The following is a 26,714-nucleotide window of genomic DNA, read 5'->3' on the forward strand; positions in this document are numbered from 1 at the left end:
TGTTCAGTTCTTGTGTGTAGTCATGCTTATTCATGGGTATTTTGTTCAGCCTGTGAAGTAAATATCTGAAGCTGGCTTCTTTGTGGGTTATGGGGTGATTGGATTGGTTATGAATAATGGTGCTGGTGAGTGTGGGTTTTCTGTAGATTGTGAATTCATGTTTGTTGTTTCTCTTGTGTATAGTGAGATCTAAGAAATTAAGTTTTTCATCTGTTTGTGTTTCTATGGTGAATTGTATTTGTGGGTGGATGGAGTTTATGTTACCGTGAAGTTCTTTTATGCGGGACAGTGGTTCATCTATTAAGCAAATTATGTCATCTACGTATCTGTACCAATATATTATTTTGTACTGTTTTGGTTTTACTATTTTGTCGAAGATTTGTTTTCCTATCTGGTTGAGGAAAATGTCAGCTAGGAGGTCACTGATTGGGGATCCCATGGGTAGTCCATCTTGTTGAGAGTAAAATCTGTTGTTGAATGTGAAGTAGTTCTGTTCTGTGATGAGCCTGAGTATGGCTAATATTTCTTGTATGTTTGTTGTGGGTATGTTTCCTTGCAGTTGGAGGTTTCTTTCTATTATGTTGATGGTTTCTTCTGTTGGGATGTGTGTGTACATTGAAATTATATCAAATGAAACCAATGTTACTGTGTTTGGTATGTTTTCATTTTTTATTTTTTCTATTAAGTCACTTGAGTGCTTTAGACTTCTGTTGTCAGTGTATTTGTATATTGTCTGTAGCAGAGTGCGTGTGTGTTTGGCTAAGTGGTATGTTGGTGCTTTGGTGAAGTTAATTAATGGACGTATGGGTATTCCAGGTTTGTGAACTTTAGGCAATGATTTTAGGGTGGGGGCCTTGGGATTTTTCTGTATCATTTTTTTAATCTGTGTTTCTGTGAAAATTGTTTCTACGTTTCTCAGGGTTTTCTGTAACTTACTTTGGTATCGGATTGTTGGGTCACTTGTTAATTCTGTGATGTTGTTGATTTGGATGAATTCTAACGTTTTGTGAATGTATTCCTGTTTGTTTATGACTGCTATTGAATTACCTTTGTCAGATTTTGTGATGATGGCATTTTCTTGTGTTAATTTATTCTGTAGTTTTCTGTAGGTTTTTTCTTCAGGAGTCCTAGTGTTTTCTTTTATGGTGGGTTTGTTCTCTTTGATTATATTTCTTATTTCATCAGCAACTAGTTCTCTTGTTAGGTTTGCATTAAATTCAGGTGTGTTTAGTGTTTCTTGTTGCTTTATGATGTTTTCAGTTTCTGTTATGATATTTTCTACTGTCCTATGTGACACCATTGTGTTAATGTTATGTTTGGGACCCTTTTCAAGTAGGCTGCTTTCTTGTTCAGATAATTTTATGTCTGTTAGATTAATCACTCTTGTGAAAGGTGTGTTTGTTGTATTGGTGGTGGGATTGGTGGGTGTTTGTGTGATTTAACATTTTTGTGAGTTTCTCTGTCATCATCAAATTGGGCAGGCAAAGAAATATAATATTGAGAAATGCCTTAAATCAGATACGCATTTAGTTCACTGGCAGCAAATGTGGCTGCTTCTCAACAGTACAATCATTTGTTGAAAAACTGAATATAGCCAAAGGGAAAAAACAAAGGCCATTTCAAGGAGATGGGGGTGGGGAGACATTGACTTTTTTTGTAAAAGCAAATATTCCAGACAAAATGTTCACCAACCGCCACTTTAACTGTCAGTTTCAAAGCACTATGGCTTTTTTCCTCACTCAAGTAGCATAGCAACCTTTTACATTGTGCGTCTACCCGTATTTACCAAAATAAATGTGAATATCGACAAAAATAGACACCACATTTTTCAGTCCCTAGTAATTAGCAGAAGTACAATGCATGTGGAGCTTATTCCACAAGCACTCTACAGCAATGAGTTTGATTATTTGCATTCACAGCTCTGCAGTATTTTAGAAATGACGACACGTTTCCTGCTAATCGTATTAACCCCTAGACTGAGCTGTTCCTTGTGCCGCTATTTGTTCCCGCCCGTGTAATTAATCCCCTGCCTCGCAATGCTTCTTGTAGTGTGCCATAATCTGACACATTTCAGGGCACTTTTCTCAAATTGAGTGATTGTTGCGCCTGTAGGTTGTCAACAACTGAAGGGCTGAAAGACAGATTGTGCCAAATCATTTTCATGTTTTTAGAGCTGGGGTCAAATACAGGGAGCGAAAGGATAGTTACAATTTGTACAAGAACCAGATGGCAGTTATAAGAATCCAGGGGGCATGAAAGGGAAGCAGCGGTTGGGAAGGGAGTGAGACAGGGTTGTAGCCCATCCCGGCTGTTATTCAATGTGTATATTGAGCAAGCAATAAAGGAAACAAAAGAAAAATTTGGAGTAGGAATTAAAGTCCATGGAGAAGAAATAAGAACTTTGAGGTTTGCCTATGACATTGTAATTCTGTCAGAGACAGCAAAGGACCTGGATGAGCCGTTGAACGGAATGGACAGTGTCTTGAATGGCAGATATAAGACAAACATCAACAAAAGCAAAACGAGGATATGGAATGTAGTCTAATTAAATAAGGCGATGCTGAGGGAATTAGATTAGGAAATGAGACATTTAAAGTAGTAGATGAGTTCTGGTATTTGGGGAGCAAAATAACTGATGTTTGTCAAAGTAGAGAGGATATAAAATGTAGACTAGCCATGACAAGAAAAGCGTTTCTGAAGAAGAGAAATTTGTTAACATCGAGTATAGATTTAAGTGTCAGGAAGTTGTTTCTGAAAGTATTTGTATGGAGTGTAGCCATGTATGGAAGTGAAATGTGGACAATAAATAGTTTAGACAAGAAAAGAATAGAAGCTTTAGAAATGTGGTGCTACAGAAGAATGCTGAAGATTAGATGGGTAGATCACATAATTAATGAGGAGGTACGGAACAGAAGTGGGGAGAAGAGAAATTTGTGGCACAACTTGACTAGACGAAGGGATCGGTTAGTAGGACATGTTCTGCAACAACAACGGATCACCAACTTGGTGATGGAGAGAAGCGCGGAGGGTAAAAATCATAGAGGGAGACCAAGAGATGAATACACTAAGCAGATTCAGAAGGATGTAGGTTGCAGTAGTTACTAGGAGATGAAGAAGCTTGCACAGGATAGAGTACCACGGAGAGCTGCATCAAACCAGTCTCTGGACTGAGGACCACCACCACCACCACCACCACCACCACCACCAACAACAACAACAACACAGTGGACACCATTTGTTGATTGTTTGGTGAGCTGAGTGCTTCACAAAATCATTGTTGTGGTCCAAATCCCTCATAATACGATATAACAACTGGGTAATTAAAACTCACTCTAAGAAATCACAGTTCCCTTTAGAACCATAGTGGGCCATATCCGAGCAGCCAGTCAGAACAAATGACGTACCATGTGATGTAAACATTCAAGATGGCTGACATAATACAAGTTTAAAAAAGGGGGGGAGGAGGAAACATGTGAAATTGTGATCAGTGGATGAAAAATACTAGCAAAAGGAAAATAAAAATGGGTTAATGCAGGACACTGACTTTATCGTCTGTATAATTGGTTCAAATGATGTGGCAAAAAAATGTAGCAGAGGTTTGCGTGTAAATGCTGCAGAATTTTTTACAAGCTAACAAATGCAGAAACACAGTAGTTGCCACACTGCCTCATAGGCAAGATCTAATTTACAGATCATGTGTAAACAAAGAAATTTGGAAAACAAATATTAAAATAAGGAAACTGTGTTCTCAATACGCTAAGTATGTTGTACTGGATGTAAGCAAGCTTCATCGAAATCTGCACACGAACCATGGAATGCATTTGAACTATGAAGAGAAAAGGTTTGATTGTAATCATGTTAGTGAAATAATTAAAGAAAAACTTCTAAGGAATAGAACAATCTATCAGATTCCTGTACATCCTTTCAACAACAGCAATGGGATACAACCTGGTAGAACAAGACAACCACCATCAAGAAGTGAGGATATTTACTAGTCACAGGTGAAAAAAGCACCTCCATAGTTCATCCTAGAAGTGTTCTTCAGATTAAAATGAAAGGAAGGCAGAGACAAATCAGATATGCCAAGTGGAAACCCCAAGTTTATAACTGTCCATCAAAATGTGCAGTCATTGTGAAACAAAATAAATGAGCTTGAAGTATTACTGTCAGATCAATTAGAAGAAGTGTCTGTAATGTGTTTTAGTGAACATTGGCTAACTGATGTGTTAGCAATCACAAGTACACAGGGTTATGTTACAACACCTCGCTTCTGTAGGAAAATATCTACACATGGAGGAACATGTATATTTATGAAAGACAGTATCAGCTATTTCTGCCTAAAATTTCTCAAAAAGTTGGGAAAAGAAGGTGATTTTGAAATTTATGCTGCAGAACTAACCTCAATAAAAACAAAAATATTCTTTACCCAACTTGAAGGTAATCTTGACAGTATCAGGGACCTAAACAAAACAATTATATTATGTGGAGATTTTAACACTGACTTTAAAAAAGTTTCAGAAGATAGAGATGATCTTGTGGCTATTTGTGCAACATACAACCTGCTCCCAATTATAAACTCCCCTACCAGAGTTACAAGTGTATCCAGCACCACAATTGACATGATAGTGATAAACAAGGAAAGCCATGAATATGCAGCTAGAAACTTCAACACAGGTTTCAGTGACCACTATGCACAGCTTCTCGACATATCTTCAATGCTGAACTTAATTAAACAAACAGAAACAATAAAAATAGGGAGAAACTTCAGCCATCAAAACATTGGATACTTTAGGAATTTACTGAAGAAGGAAACCTGCACTGAAATGTACAGATACGAAAACACGAATGAGAAGTTCAACATATTTATGGATATATTTACACTTATTTTAACATGTCATTTCCATCTAAAAATCAGACAATCAAGAGTAGTACGCTTAACAGAAAAAAACTGCTGGTTGACAACAGGTATAAAAAAAGTCATGTGCTGAAAAACGAAGATTACATGAGATCTCCAAGTCTTCCATAGTATCCAATGAATTCCTTGAATATTTCAAGAATTATAAAATGATACTTAAAAAGTTATCAAAGAAGATGAAGTTAATAGCAAATGACTGCTATATAAATAACTCCAATAACAAAATGAAAGCTGTATGGAGTACAGTGAAACAGCAAACTAACAATGATTCTCCTCAAAATTCCAATATTAAATTGAATTGTAACAGTACAGACATTAATTATCATAAAGAAATAGCAAATGTGTTCAATGCTTATTTTAGCAATATAAGTGAGCAATTAATCAGTGAAATCAAACCTTGCAATACAAACGGGACAGTATCATCTGTAAATAGCAACACAAATCCTACCTGACCGTTTCTGTTTCCAACAACCCAGAATGAAGTCCTGTCAGTTATCAGAACTTTAACTCTTTTTAACTTAGGTCCCGTTCTTCCTTTACACTGTACGTTTAAAAGGCCTCTGACCAGGCCTCAGTCTGCAAGATCCGGGCGGTCGCAGAGGGTGGGCTTACTGGTAGTTGGGAGCTCCAACATCAGGCGCGTAATGGGGCCCCTTAGGGGAATGGCAGCAAGAGAGGGGAAGAAAACCAATGTGCACTCCGTGTGCATACCGGGGGGAGTCATTCCAGATGTGGAAAGGGTCCTTCCGGATGCCATGAAGGGTACAGGGTGCACCGATCTGCAGGTGGTCGCTCATGTCGGCACCAATGATGTGTGTCGCTATGGATCGGAGGAAATCCTCTCTGGCTTCCCGCGGCTATCTGATTTGGTGAAGACTGCCAGCCTCGCTAGCGGGATGAAAGCAGAGCTCACCATCTGTAGCATCGTCGACAGGACTGACTGCGGACCTTTGGTACAGAGCCGAGTCGAGGGTCTGAATCAGAGGCTGAGACGGTTCTGCGACCGTGTGGGCTGCAGATTCCTCGACTTGCGCCATAGGGTGGTGGGGTTTCGGGTTCCGCTGGATCGGTCAGGAGTCCACTACACGCAACAAGTGGCTACACGGGTAGCAGGGGTTGTGTGGGGTGGGCTGGGCGGTTTTTTAGGTTAGATGGCCTTGGTCAAGTACAGAAAGGGCAACAGCCTCAACGGGTGCGGGGCAAAGTCAGGACATGCGGGGACCAAGCAGCAATCGGTATTGTAATAGTCAACTGTCGAAGCTGCGTTGGTAAAGTACCAGAACTTCAAGCACTGATAGAAAGCACCGAAGCTGAAATCGTTATAGGTACAGAAAGCTGGCTTAAGCCAGAGATAAATTCTGCCGAAATTTTTACAAAGGTACAGACAGTGTTTAGAAAGAATAGATTGCATGCAACCGGTGGTGGAGTGTTCGTCGCTGTTAGTAGTAGTTTATCCTATAGTGAAGTAGAAGTGGATAGTTCCTGTGAATTATTATGGGTGGAGGTTACACTCAACAACCGAGCTAGGTTAGCAATTGGCTCCTTTTACCGACCTCCCGACTCAGCAGCATTAGTGGCAGAACAACTGAGAGAAAATTTTGAATACATTTCACATACATTTTCTCAGCATGCAGAACAACTGAGAGAAAATTTTGAATACATTTCACATACATTTTCTCAGCATGTTATAGTCTTAGGTGGAGATTTCAATTTACCAGATATAGACTGGGACACTCAGATGTTTAGGACGGGTGGTAGGGACAGAGCATCGAGTGACATTATACTGAGTGCACTATCCGAAAATTACCTCGAGCAATTAAACAGAGAACCGACTCGTGGAGATAACATCTTGGACCTACTGATAATAAACAGACCCGAACTTTTCGACTCTGTAAGTGCAGAACAGGGAATCAGTAATCATAAGGGCGTTGTAGCATCCCTGAATATGGAAGTTAATAGGAATATAAAAAAGGGAGGAAGGTTTATCTGTTTAGCAAGAGTAATAGAAGGCAGATTTCAGACTACGTAACAGATGAAAACGAAAATTTCTGTTCCGACACTGACAATGTTGAGTCAAAGTTAGCGTAAGGAGGGCTATGCGTGAAGCGTTCAGTGAATTCGAAAGTAAAATTCTATGTACCTACTTGACAGAAAATCCTAGGACGTTCTGGTCTTACGTTAAATCAGTAAGTGGCTCGAAACAGCATATCCAGACACTCCGGGATGATGATGGCATTGAAACAGAGGATGACACGCGTAAAGCTGAAATACTAAACACCTTTTTCCAAAGCTGTTTCACAGAGAAAGACCGCACTGCAGTTCCTTCTCTAAATCCTCGCACAAACGAAAAAATGGCTGACATCGAAATAAGTGTCCAAGGAATAGAAAAGCAACTGGAATCACTCAATAGAGGAAAGTCCACTGGACCTGACGGTATACCAATTCGATTCTACACAGAGTACGCGAAAGAACTTGCCCCCCTTCTAACAGCCGTGTACCGCAAGTCTCTAGAGGAACGGAGGGTTCCAAATGATTGGAAAAGAGCAGAGGTAGTCCCAGTCTTCAAGAAGGGTCGTCGAGCAGATGCGCAAAACTATAGACCTATATCTCTGACGTCGATCTGTTGTAGAATTTTAGAACATGTTTTTTACTCGAGTATCATGTCGTTTTTGGAAACCCAGAATCTACTATGTAGGAATCAACATGGATTCCGGAAACAGCGATCGTGTGAGACCCAACTCGCTTTATTTGTTCATGAGACCCAGAAAATATTAGATACAGGCTCCCAGGCAGATGCTATTTTCCTTGACTTCCGTAAGGCGTTCGATACAGTTCCGCACTGTCGCCTGATAAACAAAGTAAGAGCCTACGGAATATCGGACCAGCTGTGTGGCTGGATTGAAGAGTTTTTAGCAAACAGAACACAGCATGTTGTTATCAATGGAGAGACATCTACAGACGTTAAAGTAACCTCTGGCGTGCCACAGGGGAGTGTTATGGGACCATTGCTTTTCACAATATATATAAATGACCTAGTAGATAGTGTCGGAAGTTCCATGCGGCTTTCGCGGATGATGCTGTAGTATACAGAGAAGTTGCGGCATTAGAAAATTGCAGCGAAATGCAGGAAGATCTGCAGCGGATAGGCACTTGGTGCAGGGAGTGGCAACTGACCCTTAACATAGACAAATGTAATGTATTGCGAATACATAGAAAGAAGGATCCTTTATTGTATGATTATATGATAGCGGAACAAACACTGGTAGCAGTTACTTCTGTAAAATATCTGGGAGTATGCGTGCGGAACGATTTGAAGTGGAATGATCATATGAAATTAATTGTTGGTAAGGCGGGTACCAGGTTGAGATTCATTGGGAGAGTGCTTAGAAAATGTAGTCCATCAACACAGGAGGTGGCTTACAAAACACTCGTTCGACCTATACTTGAGTATTGCTCATCAGTGTGGGATCCGTACCAGATCGGTTTGACGGAGGAGATAGAGAAGATCCAAAGAAGAGCGGCGCGTTTCGTCACAGGGTTATTTGGTAACCGTGATAGCGTTACGGAGATGTTTAATAAACTCAAGTGGCAGACTGCAAGAGAGGCGCTCTGCATCGCGGTGTAGCTTGCTCGCCAGGTTTCTGGATGAGGTATCGAAAATATTGCTTCCCCCTACTTATACCTCCCGAGGAGATCACGAATGTAAAATTAGAGAGATTAGAGTGCGCACGGAGGCTTTCAGACAGTCGTTCTTCCCGCGAACCATACGCAACTGGAACAGGAAAGGGAGGTAATGACAGTGGCACGTAAAGTGCCCTCCGCTACACACTGTTGGGGTGGCTTGCGGAGTATAAATGTAGATGTAAATGAAATGATCACTCCCACCTTCGACACCCCGTGCTGTCTTAACGTCTACAACCCATCTCTTGGTTCTTAGATCAATGGCAACATGGTCTATTTGATTTATAGTTCTCCCATCTGGTGACACCCAGGTGCCCTTATGTATGGTTTTCTGCTGGAAGTTTGAGCTGGAGATGAACAACCCTGATGATGTAGTGAAGCTAATGAACCTCGCCCCCATTATCATTGCTTAGTTCATATAGACTGTGCTTTCCTGTTGTGTCTTGAAATATTTGTTCTTTCCCAACCTTGGCGTATATCACCAAGGAGGATCCTCAGGTGTCCATTTGGTATAGCGTCCATCACTGCCTCTAGCTGTGCACAGAACTCATCTTTCACTTCACTTTTGCTCTCCTCCATGGGAGCATGACAGTTCACAAAAGCCGCTTTAATATGCTTTACATCCACTGTTAGAGCAGATATTCTTGGGTTGACTGACACCAACTCTGAAACATTAGTGGCCAATGTCTTACTGACGCAGAAACCAGTGCCTAACAGATGACCTCGTTCACAGGCTCCATACAAAATAGTACAGTTTTCAACATCCATCCTTTCAAACCAGAATTTTCCCATCAAGCCTAAAAACAGCTAAGCTCAAACCACTATTCAAAATAGGTAAAACGAATTAAGTGGCTAACTACAAGCCCGTCGCTTTACTTATCTGTATTCTCAAAAATCATAGAAAAAAATTTTTCAAAGAAGAGTAACAGATTTTCTGAATCAGCATGAAGTACTATCCACAGTGCAACAAGGGTTCCAAAAAGGTCAATCGACTGATACAGCAACTTTTGAACTATTAAGGGAAGTATTTCAGAAACTAGGTAATGGCGAAAATGTCACTGGCATATGTCTAGATCTCTCTAAGGCTTCTGATATCATAGATCACACAAAACTATTGCCTAAGCTTGACAACATGGGGATTAGAGGAATATCTAACAATTGGATAAAGTCATACTTAATCAGTTGAAAACAAGTGGTTGAAGTGCAACATCAAAATTTCATCAAACTCACTCAACACTATTCAAACAATGAAACCATTAAATATGGAGTGCCACAAGGTTCAGTTCTGTGACCTCTTCTATTCCTTTTATATGTGAACGAACAAATACTGCGAGATCATCATCTAGTTTGCTGACAATACGAGTGTGCTAGTGAGTGGGAAAGACATGGAAATGCTTCAGAAGTCTACAACAGAGACACTGAACAATATTGAAAATTGGTTTAGTCACAACAAATTGGTAATAAATGCAAGTAAGACGGTGGCACTAAATTTCTATAACGTGAAAAAAGGTGAGCAAACTGTTCAGAGTCAGATTTCTGAGTAAGACCTTCAGAATATAGACAACATTAAGTTCTTGGAAGTATGGATCCAAGATAATCTTAAATGTGGAACTTATATTGAAAAAGTCTGTAAGAAATTAAACACTACATGCTACTTAATGAGAATATTAGAGGGATGCTGCAACAAAGATTCTCTGAAAACTGCGTATTATGCCTATATATACTCACAACTGAAATATGGAATTATTTGCTGTGGTAACTCTTCTCTTAGCCAAAAGCTCTTTAGGCTACAAAAAAGAATTATACTGTAAGAATAATGGTAGGTTGTAAAATTGAACAAAACCTGTAGACCTTTTAAAAAACTATATATCCTCCCACTTCCCTGTACATATGTGTATGAGATAACTGTGTTTGTAAAAAATATTCAATGGAAAAGCCCACTCTCTTCCAGAAAAATGAAAATATCCACTCCTGAAACACCAGGCAAAAAGGAAACTTTCATTTAGAACCCACCAACACCACCCTGAATACAAAAGGAACCCTGTATTATGGGAAAGTTATTTATAATAAACTTACCCCACAAATTAAAACAATAAATGACCTGGCAAATTTGAAGTCAACTGCTAAGGCATATTTGACATCACTGCTTCTATAGCCTCCACGAGTTTCAGGAAGTTCACTAGTGATTTGAGTCTTTGCCTTAGTGATGTGTCATATAAATGTTACTACAAATTTAATTATCTACCATGTAAATTGTGCTGTAATACAAATATTAACCTGCTGGTACAGTACATGCTGTTCCTGATTTAAAATATCTAGTCAATTTTTTGTACAATATTTGCTCTATATATTGTAACTCAGTGACCATTTAATGTAGAAATAATGAAATTAATGCAAATTTAATATAATATTTTGTTATACATTGACTCGTCAAACGTCAGAATGTACTCTTTGTGTATACATGATTGCCAGGACCAATAAAACTCAACTCTACTCTAGAGTATGTTAATTCAAGTGGGAAACATGCATCTGGCTTACGATGTTTTGAACATTTGGGCGATATGAAATACGGGGCACATATGCACGATATGTTCTGGTCCACTGATGATTTTGACCAGCAAAATGGACAAATTTCAGGGACGGTTCATGAAATGAAAATCAAGGAATAATGTGGAAATACTAATTCAGAAGACGGGCATAAACAACATTCACGTTTTTATTACACCAAATTAAAGGTATGCACTGAAACGTAACAGCTAGGACCTTTCTTCTTCTTTGAAGTTTCTTACCACCAGATTGTCACTCACATTAATTAACTGAAAAGCTAATAACATGTGAACATAAGGGCTAAGCATATGAAAATATGGACAACATAAATAATGCTACACTTTTGGAACTGTTATGGTGAAATAAAGCTGTAAAAAGTATTCCTTATGCCTCAAGTCAACACTGTAATTGGTAGGAATGTTTGAAAACACGCTATATACTTATAATCAGTAAAATACAGTTATGATCATAGTCTATGGCACATATCTGAAATACGATGTTATTCACGTGTGTGTGTGTGTGTGTGTGTGTGTGTGTGTGTGTGTGTGTGTGTGTGTCGCTGTGGGCCTGTCTTGCCCATCACAGTCATTTTAAGATAATAGATCAAAACTTTCTAGAATCAGGTCATTCTTTTCTCCCAAATGAAAGAGACTTCAGTAGTACTGAATCTGCTAAACACATAGCCAAACCTCTATTTTCAGTAGACAATTATGTGGATCTCATAAAACACTGCAGGAGATAGAAACGTTTTACAGTAAAAAAAATGAATCAATACAATGTGTTAATTTTCAACGTGCAAGGAAACTGTAGATGGTGAAACGGCACAATGACTGAAAATTAAATGCATGAAATTTGACGCATCTCAACCATGTCGCTACTGACTAAATGAAATACAAAGTTGGAAAATTACTGACATTTCACCAGTGAAAAGAGGCAGAAACACTATGAAGGTTAAATCTGCTGTTCCTTCTAACTGGTTTCTGGCACTAGCTTATCAAGAAGCAGTTAAAATAACTAACTAAATATGAGCACCTAATGTCTTTGTTATCTTATATTCCACGAATTTCACATAAATTTTTCCAGAATTTGGAGGTGGAAAACTTTGCAGCAAGAGGGGGTTTGGATACAGCCCACATATGTTTTTTCTAGTTTGACCATAAAAACTTAGAGCCATAGTGGGCCATCTACAAGAGTATGAAATATGTACTACTGTGTACCATTATTTTTAGGACAAGATATTTGTTTTTTAATTTCATGTTGCAAGTATACTTTCACCAATGTCTACTTTACATAATAATGTTAACAGTTCAAGTAATATGCATTCAACGAAGTATGTGAGGTACTAAACTTTATGTCCGTTTTTCTCAGTTTCAAGGAAGTGGCATTTGGCCCACTCAGGCTATGAGCTCCACAATTTGAAGCTTTCAGCAGCAGAGATGTGTACTATGAAAATAAGCATGTTACAATAGATTTATTTTGGCAGTCTTATGAAGGTTTTTGGTGCAGAAGTAAATGCATACAGAATACTTTTGGAAAATAGATGTTACAAGAATTTCATCCTTCGAGTAATACATTTCAAAATCATGTTTCTAAACTATACCTTATAGGAATAACATTGCGAACAAAGAACAGAAATCTCAGTTGTTGGTTAGTAACCATCTGTGAAAATGCAATCGTCATTTCATTGTACCCACATTTGAACTTACAAACTGTTCAGCATTTGCTCGCCTCATTAATTATTATGGTTAACAACCTAGTGTCAAAAACGAATGTTAAAATACGAATTGGACCCTTTCAGCTGGTGTAAAACTCTTAACTTTGTAAAGCCTCCTGAATGTTGCCAACTGTGGGACCAAGCACTGTTCATCGAGCATATAGTGCAGCACTGCCGCTGCCAGGCAGGCCGAAATCAGTTCATCGAGCATGGTTGAGGGGTTAAATTTATTTACGAATGCAATTGTGGCTGTTGTGACATTCTAAAGCTGAGTGTGTAATGGTCTTTTCAATTGCCTGTCTGCAACTCGATGTGCTATCTTTTCACTGAGCAGCAAAATAATTCCTACCTAACTCATGTAAACACTACACTCTATTAATCACTGTGCAGGCATTTGTGTTATTTCTCATAATATTAAGTTCACAGATCCAAATATCTAACCATTGGATTTCCTGCCACCAAAGAGGTCAAAGTTCCTAGTAACCATTATGCCCAAGGATAGTAACCCCAGCGGACTCTAAAAATTATACCCTGGCAGCTCCCGGAAGGCAAACTGCCTGTGTCAATAACCAGTAGAATGCCAGTTAGCGGGAAATGCTGCGAGTTATGGAAAACACGGAAGCTATAGTGGAATGACCGAGTGCCCAAGTCTGCAAGCGAAGCATAATACATCGTGGAAGTGAGAGATACTGTCATACTAGTGACAAAGTTTGGTTGGTTGATTTGGGGGGGGAAGGGGAGAAAACAGCAAGGTCATCGGTTTCATCAAATTATGGAAGGATGAGGAAGTTGGCTATGCCCTTTCAAAGGAACCATCCCAGCATTTACCTGAAGCGATTTAGGGAAATCATCGAAAACCCAAATCTGGATGGCCGGACGCGGTTTGAACTGTCGTCCTCCCAATTGTAAGTTCAGTGTGCTAATCACTGTGCCACCTCACTCGGTATATATGAGGGTGGTTTGAAAATGTCTCAGAACAGAATGAAAGAAAGTACTTACAACACTGAAACTTTTTTCAATGTAGTCACCTTGTAGATTAATGCACTTAACCCAATGATATTCCAGTGCCTTGATCCCATCTCAAACATGAGTTTCCTCCAGGCCTGCAATTCTTCGTTTGAAGTGAATCTTCATCCACCAAGAAAAATTTTCAGTTTTGGGAAGAGATGGAAGTCCGACGGAGTCATATCAGGTGAATAAGGTGGGTGTGGCAACAATTCATACCCTAGTTCAATTTATTTTGCCATGGCGATGGCATGTGTGTGGGCGTGCAATGTCTTGATGGAAGATGACTTTCTTCATTGCTAAACCTGGCCTTTTTTCGAATATCTTTTGTTACAATTTGTCCAGGAGGTTACCATAATACTCTCCACTAATTGTTTTTCCAGTGGGGGTAGTATAATGAAGGGCATTCAATATGGATTTCTTGAACAAATGCCTTACAGATGATATGCCACACTGAACTGAACTACAAGGGACATTTGTTAACATTATAGCAATGGTTTTTTAATCATCAACTCCAGAAGTACGAGGGGTCAGGTAGAATGACAAAGGTGAAGACGTGATGAACAATGACGTTCAAGATTTGCATAAAGTGCGGAACCATGTGAATGGATAAGAATACAGGTGACTCTCACTTATAAGATGAGCAAAAGAATGGATGCACAGAACAACAGACCAATATCACTTACATCCATCAGCTGGAAAACCCCAGAAATAAAGCTCTAAAAAGAGCATGACCTGCTGAAAAGAGCCTTCTTTTGAAGAACTGGAATGGATGCAAGAAACCGTACTTGTCTGGAGGTAATCAAATACTTCAACATAATAGACACAGATTCCATCTTCTTTGTTTATAAAATAGTGTTCTAACACTACGAAACTGTCAACACATAACCAAAATAAGACCGGAGACATTCATGAATATACATTTGGTTTGAAGAGTTTCACATGTAAAACATAAAACTGTATACGGGATGGCACATATTAGTGACAGTAACACCATGTGTGTAATATCAATTACGACCAACAGCATACTACGTTTATTCACAGATGATGTCTACAAAAAAGTATTACCCCTGGGCGATAGTAAGGCAATGCAGAACACTAGGCAGTATTTCACCATGTTCACTGAGTGGCAGCTCTGTTTAAATGTGGATAAATTAAAGACTGCCACAAAATACATGAAATAATGCAATCTTAGATTAATGGTAGAAGTCTGGCACCTGTCATCTTTCACAAACAACTACATGTAATGCTATGCAGTAACATGAAACTGAACCAGTATTTGAAACCAGTAGCAGAGAAGCAAAATGCGAGTACTGAGGGGATCCTTGGTGCATCTGATAAGGAAACAGTGTGATGCAATGGAGTAAAATCCTGATCAGATGCTGTGTCAATTTGATGAGGAGTGTGACAGCTAGTGGCCACAAGGTGGTTTGCTTATTTAGGAGGAGTAAATCAGCATGCATCGAGCAGCAAGCAACTTGCTGTCAGGCACACGTTCTTCAGGAAGAGGTGCTCTACATCACCCCAGAAGATGAGCTGTCAGCAGATGGGAGTGGGAAAACCTTGTTATTGTGAACCGTGTGAACTGCAAAAGTGCTAAGAAATAGTGACTCCCAGAGAGACTGGAAAATAGTGTGGGGCTATTTTGTGTTGTTCACATTAGTCATGATATTTCACAAATGAATAAAGATATTCCTCAGGGGAAAATGGCAAATTAACAATAAAGTTGAGATGGAATTACTGACCTCTGAGCTATCTAACGTGATCAGCAGTTAAAGAGTGACAACTAATCGAGAAACGTTTCACTACCACATCTTGAAATTATTGAACTCCATTTAATAATACTGATATAACACTCAGTCAAGTGTCAACAGACAGAACTCTGCAACAGCTATCTACATATAGACTAAATCGCATTATTTACATGTTTGCTTAACTAGTAAGAGACCATCACTAACTACTTTTGAGAAGCTATGCAATTAACAGAATGTCACACACAGCAGCATGCATTAGCATTAAGACCTAGATATTAGAAGAAATATAAATGTCTTCATTTTTATGCAAATTAAGATAAAAACTTAGATGATGTTAAACCTGTATCATTAATATCATCAACTATGTGTTAACTGGAAGTGCTACATCAATTCTGAGTCCATAATTGGAAAGAGGGGGCTCTTTCAAATACGAAAAATGTCGCTACTTTTTGTGCCAGAGTAAAATTGGGATGTATTTTGACTGTTCAAATTCAAAGATTTGTACTTTATGCAAATGCTACAAATAACAATAACTCATGAGGTATTTCAGTTATATACATAGTGTTTAGTCATAAATTGTGTATGACATGGTACACTTATAATGTAAATATCATGTGTTGTTCAAAAGACCTGAACTTTTCAAATCTCAAATCACACAGTGTCAGGTGTGGGCCAACAGTGAGGTAAATGGTGGAAATTACAAGACGTGTGTGTGTGTGTGTGTGTGTGTGTGTGTGTGTGTGTGGTTGCGGGGTGGGGGGGGGGGGGGGGTGACGACTACATACAAGATGCATTTGTGCAAAGTAGCTGTCTCTGTCTGGATGGCAGTTTAACAGCACTGATAAAGTATTTGTTGTGAGAAGTGTTAATTTCAAGACTTAATTTTAAAGTTGTTAGTACGGAGGATACGCAATCAGTGCTTTGATGGGAATTGGTATAACATAACTGTAGTGAGCCGGTTCAGCTCAGCTGGTCCAATGATTAACAACTCTCTGCACACTTGTCTAAGGATAATAAACAATTAATTGAACTTTAATTCTCACATGTGTTGACAACCAAAATTTGAAGCCAGCCCTACATAACAATTATTTAGGAATATTTACAGACTTTTTGATGAACAATACTTTCAGGAGCAGAATGCGATGGTGCAAAAAATCCCTTTGACACAGAGGAGCACAAAAACATTAAATAGTTATCCGTTACATCAAGTTCCACTGTCAGGCTAAATGTGTCAACATTAAGAAAAGCAATCTTTATTTTAAAACCCCAGGTATGAGCAGAATTGTCACAACCACACACAAATGTTCTATCCTACAATACTGTTTCAGCATCTGATGTCCTTATGAACTGATTCTGGAAGTATACATAAGAAATCAAGAAATATGCTGCTAAGTTCAGAACATGCTTGTAAGGCCGATATGACATACAGGTACAGTTTATTACTGATACTTTATGCAGATGTACAACAATGCTGCATACACCATATTTCTCACCCAGAGACTAAGAAAATAATCAAGGTAAAGGTTTATACAGACACGACTTATGCGTTTCCCCTGCTCATGTGGGAGTTACATAGGGCAGGACAACAACACAATTTTGGTATGAAGTGACTTCTGCCATGCACTGTGGGGGAGATGGTGGGGTACACATGTAGATATAGGTATTTTCCTGATATCTTAATATCTGTATGAAACTTATGCAAGTGCTTTCATGGCATTTGTAGCCAACATTGACAATTACCACACTTTTAATTTTGAAGCAGAACAACTTACCCACTGTGCTCTTCTGTAGATGCACTCCTTTCACATTCAGTATCAGCAGGGGCACTTTGAGCAGAAGCTTCATTTCCACCACCGGAAGTCTGTTCCCTCTCCTCGCGTCCGGTCTGGTTTGGATTGGGAAGTACGTGGGGGCCATCACCTCCTCCAGGATGAGATTCACCGCTTCCCGCAATCGGCACTGGCACACGAGGAGTTTCTCCAGCACTGGTTCTTGAGGCAGCTGTAGCTGGTAACGTTGATGATGATTCACTCTGAGCAGTGGTGGACAGAGGCTGACTCGATGAAGCTGATGACTTATTAGTTGCAGGTACAGTTGAGACAGTGGGAGATCTCATAGCAGTGGTAGTTGCAGCACTTGTGGGAGCTGCAGATGCTGATGTAGTAGTAGCTGGTGTGCTTGTGCCAGCTGTGGTGGTCGTGGTTGAAGGCAGTGATGTAGCAGTCTGAGAACTAGAAGTGGCTGTGGAGTTTTCTGTAGACGGTGTTACTGTTGCCACGGTACTTTTTTCACCATTTTCGACAACTGGCAGCTTTGGTTTGCTTACCATAACAACAATGAATTTTTTCTCATCTATATTGTATTTGGACACGGGATCCTCATCATTTAGTAGTTTCCCTGGGAAAAAAAAAAAAAAAAAATTAACAGACTCAATTACTTGCATGAATTTCATTATCAATCACATGGACTCAAATGCACACACTATTCCACAAAAACTTGAACTTTGTGTAAAAATGTTACTCCAGCAAAAAACTGCGTCACTTTTTTTTTTTTTTTTTTTTTTTTTAAATAATCAACAGGCTAATCAATGACTGAAAAAAAGTTTTCAAACATTTGCAACCTGATCAATATCTTCATGAATATGTTATGATCTTAGTTTTCTCTCTCTCTCTCTCTCTCTCTCTCTCTCTCTCTCTCTCTCTCTCTCTCTCTCTTTCTCCTTTTTTTTTACAAAAAAGCATCTAATTTTGTCTATCAATGAAAGGGAATTAACAATCAGCTACAATTACAATTATATTTGATGCACAAGATGAAAGGAATGTGCTCTGCAATTAATTAAATATCTACAAAATTAAATTTCATCCCTATCTAGCACATAATTTTAAGCTATCTGATACTTTCAAGAACACTGTGATCTGGATTTCATTGTCACGGTCTGTTCACATACGTACGACACACCAAATGATGGTAAGGTGTAAGAAAAATTACAACAGTTATGTCTTTAAAACTCATTCAATGTGTGGCGGAGGCCAGTTCTTCTCATTGGCAACTGGTAGAGGAAGCTAAAAATACCAGCACATCTCATGGTGTGTGTATGCTCACAATATGAAGAATTGTTCTTGGAACTGACCACTGAAGCTCTCATTTCTTTAAACCACGTCTCTGAGACTTGTGTAACTACTGGGCTCATATTAGTTCTTAGTCTTGCACTGTGAAGGTAAATGCTGCAGTGTTCCCCCATATAACTCACAAGTTTGTGAAATACATGATGTGCTGTCAGTGTAGCTTGGTGTGTAGAACACAAAAAAGTGACACAGGTTGAAGCACTTCTGGAATGTAACAGGTCTCACATAATACTTGGTACTGAAAGTTGGCTGAACGAGTGAAACAGGGATCTTTGGGACAAACCCAATGTCCACTTCTGTTTATTAGTCCCAAGAGGTGAGTAGGTTACCCATATTCATTGTGGAGAATGTAAGTCTACACACAAAAGAGAAGATAACAGATTAACACCTCATTGACAAAGAAGTCATCAGTGACTAGCACAGGCTCAGATTGAGTAAGTACGGAGCAGAAAACAGATTGAGTTATTTTAAAAGGAAAAATTCCAGCATTCACGTTATTGATGGAAAACCTGAATCTGGACAGCTGGAGAGTGATTTCAGCCCCACTCCTCCCAAGCTCTGAGTTCAGTACCACAACCACTGTGCCATCTAGCTTGTTGTACATCAGCTAGACAAAATGTAAACATGATGAACATTCAAGGGAAGATCCCAGAATTACTCTCACTTGCTAACACCATTAATGTTCACCCAGTGCTTGGAACGGAGAACTAGGAGTAACCAACAATAAAATATTGGGAAAGATAGATTGATACTTAATGCGCAGAAGACAAATTAAGTTGCAGACAGGCACAATTGAAAGACACTTACACAAAGCTTTCAGCCAGTCTTTGTCAGCTAAGGAAAAGAGAGAAATGTACACCATTCATGCACACCAAGCAACAACACCTCACGTGCACACGACTGTTAAGCCCGGCAACTCGGGCCAGAATGCCGGGCTCAGCTGCGTGGTCATGTGTGCGCGAGATGTGCTTGCTTGATCAAAAATGCCCACAAATAGAAGATGATCCAAAGAAATCCAATACATTAAATTCCAGTGTTGTGTCACTGAATACTGCAATGATTCTTTTCATCACCTGATAGACACAAAAAGGATGGAAGTAAGTGATTATGTGGGGTAAAAACAAATGAAATTGGTCAGAACGACAATTTCATGGCCAGTTGGCACAACAATACTCCCTGCAAAATAATTCTCAAACATTTCTCGGAAAACGTATTAGACAGAATTTGGAAACAAATCCATGACAGAAGTAAATTAAATCTGTCGGCAATAAACAGTCTTAACAAATTTGAGGATTACCAGAGGCTGAGATAAGCATTTATGAAGCAGTTCAGCAGTAACAATAAAGGTAAAAATAACAACAAAACAGAAGAGTTAGCCCAGATATTACACAAGTTTAGAAAGAAGGCACCCTTTTTTCAAAATGGAGCAAGAATTTTTTAATTCAAGAAACTGTTTCAAGTCAAAGCTGTTGTGAGAAGGGGAGGTTGCTGGAGTTAATCAGTGGAGTATAGCAAGTGGGTGTAGGGCCACACATGGTCTACTGCAGTTGTTATGTGTGTGAGGACTAGGCATTTTTTGGGTAAACCATGACAAGAGGCTCTCTTCCTTTAAAAGGGTCTAAACCAGTTTACAAAATACTTCAAGTGTACATGGAAGATAGAATGTACCATACTGGAGTGCACAAAGGCCACAGAAATTAGCTTATAATTATCTATTCACCATCAAAATGTGCAGCCAGTTAAAAATGAAGTTCACCAGCTTGAAGCTGAATTATAGTCTTCGAATAGTATAAAGCATTGGTGTAGAGTGACTGAAATACAGCAATAGTGCTTTCATCATATGAATGTGGAAGCTGCTACAGTAGAGCTACCTTAAAGGATAGGGGATCGCGTATTTATGCCACAGGTGGCATACATTTTATAGCTAGAGAAGATCTGATCACAATCAGTGTAGATGAGCATTTTGAATTGGTATTCAGTGAACTAACAATACTACACATCTGTAACAAGTTAATCATTTCAGTGCATGTAGTTCTCACAGAGCAGTAATGTAGGCACTTTCTTCAACAAATTGACTGAAGTCTAACAAAGAATCTCACCCCCAAAATGTTAATACATGGAGACATGAATATTAACTCTCAAGTGAGCGTGCCTATGTATGACGTACAGCAATCTCAAATAACATTGTTTTGTAGTGTTCCAGTGTTGTTTTATAACTGCGAGCCCGTTCCTGTTCATTATTGCTTTAGCTAACACAGTGATAAGCTGCACAGTACATGGCAACAGGGTGGTACGGCGAAAGTTTTTTTTTTTATTATTGTTTAATTCAATGGTCATTTAGCTCATATAATGCAAGTTTATTTTATCCTTGTGTAATTAAACTAAGATTAAACTGCGATTTTGCTCATACATATTTACCTTGGTAACATAAAGACAGGTAGCCTTCACATATGTGTGAAGTACCCCGTGAGCCCGCTCATGTTATAAAAATTGGCGTACCTGCTTGAGAGTTAACAGTTAACAGAGTGTTAAGGGTGAAGCTACTAATAATTGCCTACATATTTTTAATATTGTTGGCATGGCACAAAAGATAAATGCTGCAACTAGGACATCCATAATGATACTGAAAGGGAAAATTGTAAAATCTTTATAGAGATCTTGGCCTCTTTGATCATTACTGTCAGATAATAGAGCTAAACACAGGCCCGGTAAGACCCACAAAACTGCTGAATTCTCACAAATTTGCAGATTTGATAAATGATTATTTCTCTGGTATTACAGCAAAGTTTCAATAAAATCTTCCTAAAACACATGTAGCACCCACAACTAATTACACAGAAAGATAATAACAACATATATACAATAACTGAGATGAAGGGTTGTGTCAGGTGGATTGTGCCAGGAGGGAAAGGAAGCAGAGGAGCTGGAGGGTGGTTTGGGGAAAGGTTGCTGACATCTCAGTGGAAGGCAGTAGGTGTAAAGGATAGACCTCTAGGTCTACAGGCATACTCCGCAAACCACCATATGGTGCACGGTGGAGGGTACCCTTCACCATTACTAGTCATTTCCTTTCCTGTTCGACTTGAAAATGGATAGACGGATAAACAACTGTATATATTTCTCCATACAAGTGCTGATTTATCTTTCCTTTGTGGCCCTCACACAAAATGTACACTGGTAGCAAATACTGGTTTTCTAAATTTCTTCAATAGTGTTTTGCGAAAACAATGCAATCTTCTTCCAGATATTGTAAATTCAATGAGCATTTCTCTAATAGTTGGGGTTGACTGACAGCAGTAACATATCTGGCAGCATGCCTCTGAAATGCTTTGCTGTCTTCCGTAATCCGACCTGGTGAGGATTCCAAACACCCACAGGTGTTCTTTATGACGACTCCTTTACATATGAGCTACATTTTCCTAAAATTCTCCCTATACACTGAAGTCGACCATTCGCCTTCTCTACAACCATCCTTGCATGCTCATTCAGTTTCATATTGCTTTGCAATGTTTTGTCTACATACTTAACCCACGTGACTCAAGCAGCACACCATTAATACTGTATTCAAACATTATAAGATTGCTTTTCTTACACATCTGCATTAACATATATTTTTCTACATTTAGAGCATCACACCAAGTACAAATTTTATCTAAGTCATCCCAGTCCTTCTGCAGGCACTCAATGACAATACTGTCCTGTATATCACAGTGTTGTCTGCAGTTGCAGATTGCTGCTTACCATCCCCATCAGATCATTTACATACAGAGAGGATAATAGCAATCTTATCACCTTTCCCTGGGGCACTTAAAATGACACCATCGTCTCTGATGAACACTTGCCATGAAGGACAAGAAACTCAGTTCTATGACTTAAAAATGCTTCAAGCCACTCACATACGTGGGAAAATATTGTGTGTGCTCATACCTTTGTTAGCAGCCTGCAGTGGTGCATGGTGTCAAATGCTTTCCATAAATCTAGGAATATGGACTCTACCTGTTATCATCCACGGTTTGAGGGATATAGTGTAGGAAAAAGACAGGCCGAATTACACACAAGCACTGCTTTCTAATTCCATGCAGATATGTAACTAGAAGCTTTCATGTCTCATGTAAAATTATTATATTCAGAATATGCTCAAGAACAGGCTGTTTTCCTTTGTTACAAATATGGATTGGATTGTTGTTATTCTGATTGATTATAACATTTTAATAGCATTTACGCTCAATTTTCTCACAAAATATCTGTTATTTTTATGTAATTAAATCTTAAAAATCATTAAATATCAAGATCTGGTTTCGTGATCGAAGATGCTCTGTTACTGGCTGATGCTCTGGTGAGTAAGATAAAGCTATACATTTATTACTGAAGCATTAGCTGAAGTTACGAAGTTTTTATGCACTTTTTCCATAAACAATTGCTATTTAGTGATGGAAAACATAATTACAATTTTCAAGTAACAATAGAAAGGAATTTTGTGTGTGCTGGTAGTGGAAGCCCTGTGAAAGTTGATGTATTTATGCTCCACCCATTTAGAGCAGCAATATTTGCAACAACAGCTATTCTTTTCCCTGCTCCCTGCAACATCATTTAACTCACTCAATGCCAAGGAACTGTGGAACTTTTGAGACTGGATCCATATATTATAACTAGATGTTGACTATCAGTCATGAGCTACAACCCAAAGTGCAATAAAATTATTCTTGGTAAAACTTTGTGTGGATTTCTGCTGTAGAAGATACTCAGCAGAGATGCTGCATCCAGTAGACGTTCGGTGGCGCAGCGGATACTGTGTGAGACTCCAGATAAATAACACATGTTCGAGTCCTTGAAAGGTTATATATTTTAAACGTTTTACACAAAATACAAAAATTGCATTAGCAAGGACTGATTTTAGCAGTTGTTTCAATTGTGGGATGTGCTATGTATAGCTTCACATTAGTCTTAGTCTGAGAAATGGAAAACAGAGGATAAATGCATTTACTTTGCAAACAAATAATTCACTTTTTTGGAATGCATTGCCTGTAGTGAAGATATCACCATATGCCTACAGAACACTGAAGTGGAGGAAGTTGAGGTTATACGGAGAGATACAAAGTGTGCACAACATGCAGGTGACACAAACGTAAGGGCTGTGAAGTTTGCGAATTTAAACTAAGGTTAACTTCTGAAACAGACTCACTTCATTTTTATCTAAAATGATGAAACTGGAAAATTTTAAACAATACGGATCCTAGCTGGACAGTACAAATATAAAAATATTGTTTCTAATAAAGTAAAAAGTGTATGGTCACATTAACTAGTTTTCATATGTTTTCATATGAGAGGACTGTCGTGTCGTTTTAAAAATACGTTAAAATGTTCTTACAGGTTAGAATCGAATGGGTTAGAATCGAATCAGTGATCTATGGGGGTCATCTTATAAAATTCGATGGTCTACCGCTCAACAACTGAGGTACCAAATAACTGAGATGTAGCTGGTTAAAACAACAGTTTTCACTAGGAGTTAAATTTCATTGAATGATGCTATCCTTTCATGTAACAGTGGGAGAGCATTTCTCTGACGTAAGTTAATGTTAACTTCACAGTGCAACACATTTTTAATTAAGTTAGTGAACCTGTGCTAGCTCTGCAGATGACGAAGAAATTGAAGAAATGTATGATGAAATAAAAGAAATTATTCAGATAGTGAAGGGAGACGAAAATTTAATAGTCATGGGTGACTGGAATTCGAGTGTAGGAAAAGGGAGAGAAGGAAACGTAGTAGGTGAATATGGATTGGGGCTAAGAAATGAAAGAGGAAGCCGCCTGGTAGAATTTTGCACAGAGCACAACATAATCATAGCTAACACTTGGTTTAAGAATCATGAAATAAGGTTGTATACATGGAAGAATCCTGGAGATGCTAAAAGGTATCAGATAGATTACATAATGGTAAGACAGAGATTTAGGAACCAGGTTTTAAATTGTAAGACATTTCCAGGGGCAGATGTGGACTCTGACCACAATCTATTGGTTATGACCTGTAGATTAAAACTGAAGTCTGCAAAAAGGTGGGAATTTAAGGAGATGGGACCTGGATAAACTCAAAGAACCAGAGGTTGTACAGAGTTTCAGGGAGAGCATAAGGGAACAATTGACAGTAATGGGGGAAAGAAATACAGTAGAAGAAGAACGGGTAGCTTTGAGGGATGAAGTAGTGAAGGCAGCAGAGGATCAAGTAGGTAAAAAGACGAGGGCTAGTAGAAATCCGTGGGTAACAGAAGAAATATTGAATTTAATTGATGAAAGGAGGAAATATAAAAATGCAGTAAATGAAGCAGGCAAAAAGGAATACAAACGTCTCAAAAATGACATCGACAGGAAGTGCAAAATGGCTAAGCAGGGATGGCTAGAGGACAAATGTAAGGATGTAGAGGCTTGTCTCACTAGGGGTAAGATAGATATTGCCTACAGGAAAATTAAAGAGACCTTTGGAGAGAAGAGAACCACTTGTATGAATATCAAGAGCTCAGATGGCAACCCAGTTCTAAGCAAAGAAGGGAAGGCAGAAAGGTGGAAGGAGTATATAGAGGGTTTATACAAGGGCGATTTACTTGAGGACAATATTATGGAAATGGAAGAGGATGTCGATGAAGATGAAATGGGAGATACGATACTGCGTGAAGAGTTTGACGGAGCACTGAAAGACCTGTGTCGAAACAAGGCCCCGGGAGTAGACAACGTTCCATTAGAACTACTGATGGCCTTGGGAGAGCCAGTCCTGCCAAACTCTACCATCTGGTGATAAAGATGTATGAGACAGGCGAAATACCCTCAGACTTCAAGAAGAATATAATAATTCCAATCCCAAAGAAAGCAGGTGTTGACAGATGTGAAAATTACCGAACAATCAGTTTAATAAGCCACAGCTGCAAAATACTAACACGAATTCTTTACAGACGAATGGAAAAACTAATAGAAGCCGACCTCAGGGAAGATCAGTTTGGATTCCGTAGAAACACTGGAGCACGTGAGGCAATACTGACCTTACGACTTATCTTAGAAGAAAGATTAAGGAAAGGCAAACCTACGTTTCTAGCATTTGTAGACTTAGAGAAAGCTTTTGACAATGTTGACTGGAATACTCTCTTTCAAATTCTAAAGGTGGCAGGGGTAAAATATAGGGAGCGAAAGGCTATTTACAATTTGTACAGAAACCAGAAGGCAGTTATAAGAGTCGAGGGACATGAAAGGGAAGCAGTGGTTGGGAAGGGAGTAAGACAGGGTTGTAGCCTCTCCCCGATGTTATTCAATCTGTATATTGAGCAAGCAGTAAAGGAAACAAAAGAAAAATTCGGAGTAGGTATTAAAATCCATGGAGAAGAAATAAAAACCTTAAGGTTCGCCGATGACATTGTAATTCTGCCAGAGACAGCAAAGGACTTGGAAGATCAGTTGAATGGAATGGGCAGTGTCTTGAAAGGATGATATAAGATGAACATCAACAAAAGCAAAATGAGGATAATGGAATGTAGTCGAATTAAGTCGGGTGATGCTGGGGGAATTAGATTAGGAAATGAGACACTTAAAGTAGTAAAGGAGTTTTGCTATTTGCGGAGCAAAGTAACTGATGATGGTCGAAGTAGAGAGGATATAAAATGTAGACCGTCAATGGCAAGGAAAGCGTTTCTGAAGAAGAGAAATTTGTTAGCATCGAGTATAGATTTAAGTGTCAGGAAGTCATTTCTGAAAGTATTTGTATGGAGTGTAGCCATGTATGGAAGTGAAACATGGATGATAAATAGTTTGGACAAGAAGAGAATAGAAGCTTTCGAAATGTGGTGCTACAGAAGAATGCTGAAGATTAGATGGGTAGATCACGTAACTAATGAGGAAGTATTGAATAGGATTGGGGAGAAGAGAAGTTTGTGGCACAACTTGACCAGAAGAAGGGATCGGTTGGTAGGACATGTTCTGAGGCATCAAGGGAT

General features: G+C 38.9%; 1 protein-coding gene across 2 annotated transcripts in view; it reads right to left on the bottom strand.

Moving 5' to 3' along the window:
- Positions 1-26,714, bottom strand: part of LOC124721136 (UV excision repair protein RAD23 homolog A-like) — a 157,890-nt gene that overhangs the window by 105,719 nt on the left and 25,457 nt on the right. For both annotated transcript variants that reach the window (XM_047245952.1, XM_047245951.1), the window contains exon 3: positions 17,389-18,013. In XM_047245952.1, coding sequence (XP_047101908.1) covers positions 17,389-18,013 — 625 coding nt within the window. The remainder of the gene's footprint in view (positions 1-17,388; positions 18,014-26,714) is intronic.

This window comes from Schistocerca piceifrons, chromosome X (assembly GCF_021461385.2).
Source record: "Schistocerca piceifrons isolate TAMUIC-IGC-003096 chromosome X, iqSchPice1.1, whole genome shotgun sequence".
Classification (NCBI taxonomy): domain Eukaryota; kingdom Metazoa; phylum Arthropoda; class Insecta; order Orthoptera; family Acrididae; genus Schistocerca; species Schistocerca piceifrons.